At 38.5% G+C, this 4,318-nt stretch overlaps 1 protein-coding gene across 1 annotated transcript; it reads left to right on the top strand.

The window, feature by feature from the left end:
- Window positions 1–8: 8 nt before the first annotated feature.
- Window positions 9–4,092, top strand: LOC123964214 (sialic acid-binding Ig-like lectin 11; the record flags this gene model as incomplete). Its single annotated transcript, XM_046041306.1, has 7 exons — window positions 9–189; window positions 387–689; window positions 1,309–1,590; window positions 1,738–2,025; window positions 2,184–2,295; window positions 2,387–2,453; window positions 3,379–4,092. Coding segments are annotated over 7 exons (1,623 nt in total), but the record flags the coding sequence as incomplete, so codon positions are not given.
- Window positions 4,093–4,318: the final 226 nt, after the last annotated feature.

A 4,318-nucleotide genomic window follows, 5' to 3' on the forward strand; every position in this document is an offset into this window, starting at 1 on the left:
AGAACGACTCTCACATCACAGGAAACATCACTGCTTTCAAGACTGAGAATCTGACTGCTGTCACACAAAGACACAGCTCAACTTTGATGTTTAACTCTTCAGCTGAACACCACGGCACCAATGTCACCTGCAGGGTCAGGTTCACAAATAACATCACTACAGAGGAGACAGTGACTCTGAATGTGACCTGTGAGTAGCACCTACTGTCTGTTATCACATTTACCTTTCATCTAAAGTATTTGTTAAGAGATGTTCTCTCATGTCACTTCTGATGGTTTTCTGAGCTGTGTTCAATTTTATAAATCCAGTCTTCTTACAGGAAAGTTGGGAATTTAGAGGTGCTATATAACATTGTAAATAATATCATATATCACTTTGTCTCATAGATGTAAAGGAAGTTAAAATCACTGGGAAAACACGTGTGAAGGAGGGTGAGACTCTGAATCTGACCTGCAGTGTTGAAAGTTTCCCTCCATCTCTAATCACATGGACTATATATTCTGACAAATACAAGCAAAATGGAACAGAAACTACTCAGCAGAACGACACTGAAACCTACCTGCAGGAAGAAAGTGGAATAGGAACTTTTTCCATCGCTAACATGACAGCAGAAGATTCAGGACAGTACACCTGCACAGCCAAACATCTGAACAACACCCTGATCCAAAACGTTGATGTAACAGTGATGTGTAAGTACATTTCATGTAGTATTTCCTCTTCTAGTTAACTGAAACTGAGATGATTTCATTTTTGACTATTTGCCTTAGTTTCTAATGTAAATAAGAAAAGCCCTTGAAGGCATTGTGAAGGCTTCCAGGTTGTCCTCACTGTAGCCACGTGTTTGGAATAATAAAAACTTGTCTGTGAAAACCACTGTGTAGAGCTCGAACATGTTGAGACTTTGGCGCCTTCCAGTGGTAGTATATTAAAAAAACACTGCGACCATGCATGAATGCCATCACAAGATCATTTACTTAATTTACAATGTGTAAAAGGATATATATCTCTTTAAGTATATACTGTATATCATACCGTGTATATTTTTAGGGGCAGTGTATGCATAATTTGGAGTCATACCCATTTAACTATTAAGTATTACTGGTAGCACATACACTATGGCAGACTTTTCCTATTTCAGTGGGTAAGAAAGTCACTATAGTGCCTGAAGAAAGTCTTTTCAAGTTACAGGACTACAGGACTAGTTATAATTGTGTGAATGTATACATTTGACCAACTGTGTGTGTGCTTGCATAAGTAAAAAACAAAGAAATGTGTTTTCTATCTTCTCTTCAAATGTTTTCTTCACAGATATGAAAAAGCCTGTAATCACTGGGAATACGATTGTTAAGGAGGGAGATGCTCTGAATCTGACCTGCAGTGTTGAAAGTTTCCCTCTATCTCATATCACGTGGACTGTTCTTGGTTCCAACACACACCTGCGTAATGGACCTGAGACTGGCCTGCAGAACGACACTGGATCAGCCACACTTGTCATTCACAATGTGACTGTAGAACATTCTGGACAGTACATCTGTACAGCAAAACACCTGGACACGACTCTGACTGTAAATGCTGATATAACTGTGACTTGTAAGTAGGCTGTAATAATGTTCTTGAAAAGGAAGTGTATGTTCACATTTTACACTATTAACCGGATTTATTTAATCGGAGGTCCTGATGTGTGTGTGTCAGCTTCCTGTGCGCTTTGTTTGATGTTGTGATTCTGTGTTTTTGCAGTGTTTCCAAAGATCCTGAACAGCTCTGGATGCAGAAATCAGTCAGAGGTTCTGACCTGTATGTGTATCAGTGAGGGGTTTCCTTTACCCACCATTAAATGGCCGCTGTTGAAGGACCACACTGAATACTCTGTTATTACCACTGTGTCCAAACACACAGTCAACAGCACCATCACCCTAAAATCAAATGACCACAACAGCACTGTTGTTCAGTGTGTCAGCAGCAATGAGGCAAGCAGGGAGGCAAAAGAGAACTTCACCATCCGAATAAACGCATCCGAACAAGAGGGTACGTTTCCTCAACTAAAACACTTCTGCTATTGCAGACCATTGCCTTTTCTTCTCACTAATTACTGTGACCTTTTCCCACAAGAAATAAGCTATTGCAAATATATTATTGTTGAACAAGATGGACACCAACATTTATTTTGTTGCTCTTGATTGCAGATCAATCCAGTAAACTATTAAAAATGGTTTCATGGCTGAAAATCATCATTGCCTTTTTGATTGGGGTACTCTTTTCAGCAGCCCTTTGCTCTTTGGCAAAGAAATGCCAAAGGTACACCAGATAATCTATAATTATCCCCTGGTTTTATTTGTGGATAATCTTATATTCATTTAAATAGTTTATTTGTTTGTTTTCTACCCAGAAAAAAACAGAGCTCTGTAAATCTGGATGAAACTCTGGAGATGATGACTAGTCAAGAGGATCCTCTGGTATTTATATTCATTTAACTAATATTTTATATATATGTTTTCATTTTTTTCAGAATTGTAATATTAAATGTTATATTTTATATGTGTGAATGTGGCTTTTATTGTTTAAACACACTAATTTGATTAATTGACCATGAATAACAAATTGTTATACAGTTAGATTTGGCAGAATATTTTCTGCACATTCAGGGAACTCTCAATGAATCTGATCAGCAACAAGGAGACTGAATCCCAGACATTACATTTTGGTTATTAAGCAATACCAAAATCACAGCATATAAGGAGAAGGTTGGGCTTGTCGAAGAATTTTCAACATTGGCAGAGTAATAATTAGAAGTATTAGATTTTAATGGCTGCCTTTTCCACCTGCATGAATGTGATTGGGAATTCATAGTCAGCTCATTGCTAAGCATGAATGAAGCAGCGACTGACAGTCAACTCAAGCAAGCACAACTTGTGTGCTTTGCCTGAACTCATTTCTCTAAAGCATGAAAAACAACTTGTTACATGCATTGTTGCAAACTTCAGACACTGTATATCCTATCAAAGCCAACACCCTGCCTGCTTTAATAGTCAGGTCCTTTTTGTTCCTCTGCAGCGCAGATGAATGTACAAACTGAAAAAAGACTGCACTGAATTTCCACTTACATGTAACTGTAAACTCACTATAATAAAAGTAGATACACATGATGATGGATAACAATGTCTCAAAAACATTTCAAGTCTTGCTTCAAGTTGATTTTTTTTTAAATAGTATAGAAACAACCAATACCCAAACATTACAAGATTTAAAGATTATGTAATGACTTCATGAAAATGGTTGGCAGTACTTTACATGTACCACAGTCTCCCACTTAATTACTCACAGTTTTGGTGCTTGTAGCAGCTGCTGAATGAGTCATATCATTTCCATTGTACCTCACAGATAGATCCTTGTCAAGCACTGGAAGATGACCTGACCTACTACCAAGAGGCAGCTGAAGTAGGAGAAGATGTAACAGCAGAAAAAGCAGCCCCTGATCTTGATGGTGGAGCAAAAGATGTGGAGTATGCCAGCATTAATTTCTCTGTGTTGAAAAGAAAGAGTCCCTGGGAGGCAACAAAGAAGCAAGAGACCACCGAGACAGAATACGCTGAAATTAAGAAACAAGTAAAAGAGGACAGCAAAGACGACAACAGAGAGGAAGGTGAAGTGTTTGAGGACAAAGAGGAGGAGGCGATGATAGTGGAGGATGAGGAGTCAAAACATTGTGTCTCAGAAGACGAGGACGTGGCGGTGTACTCCAACGTGAAGGATATAATGGGTGAGATTTAAAGACTGTTGGATTGTGGAGTGATGTTTCTTTGCTCTCATTAAATGTGACGGATTGGACTGATGGATTATTGTTCTGGTGAATGAATGGCAGTCTTGTGAACTGTTTCTACCACAAGCTGTGATCTTCGAATGCTAAATTCAGTCTGTGAGAATCTGAAGTGAGAGAGAGACTTCACACCGTCTACATCTTAGGGGCTGTTCAAATCTATTCATTCAACTGAGGGTGGACTGAAAGTTGGACAGAATTTCCATTTTATTCAAATGTTATTTTGCTTCTATGTGTTCACTTTTCATAAACCTTCCAAATAAATGTACCCAAATCCATGAAAAGGCTGACAGTGGTGTGCAAAAGGAGGGGCGAGAGGGGCAACCTCCTCTGTCCTCTCTGCTCTGAGAGGTGATGTGTACTTTTGTGTTATACATTTTTTATTTAAGCTGAAGAAACAAGTATGTGCTCTTGTGAAGTGGTGGTCTTTTGTGGGTAATAAATGTCATCCACCACTTTGTTCCAGACTCAAATATAAACTATTTGACAACATATAAAATATCT

Source organism: Micropterus dolomieu, unplaced genomic scaffold, assembly GCF_021292245.1.
Source record: "Micropterus dolomieu isolate WLL.071019.BEF.003 ecotype Adirondacks unplaced genomic scaffold, ASM2129224v1 contig_1182, whole genome shotgun sequence".
Lineage (NCBI taxonomy): Eukaryota > Metazoa > Chordata > Actinopteri > Centrarchiformes > Centrarchidae > Micropterus > Micropterus dolomieu.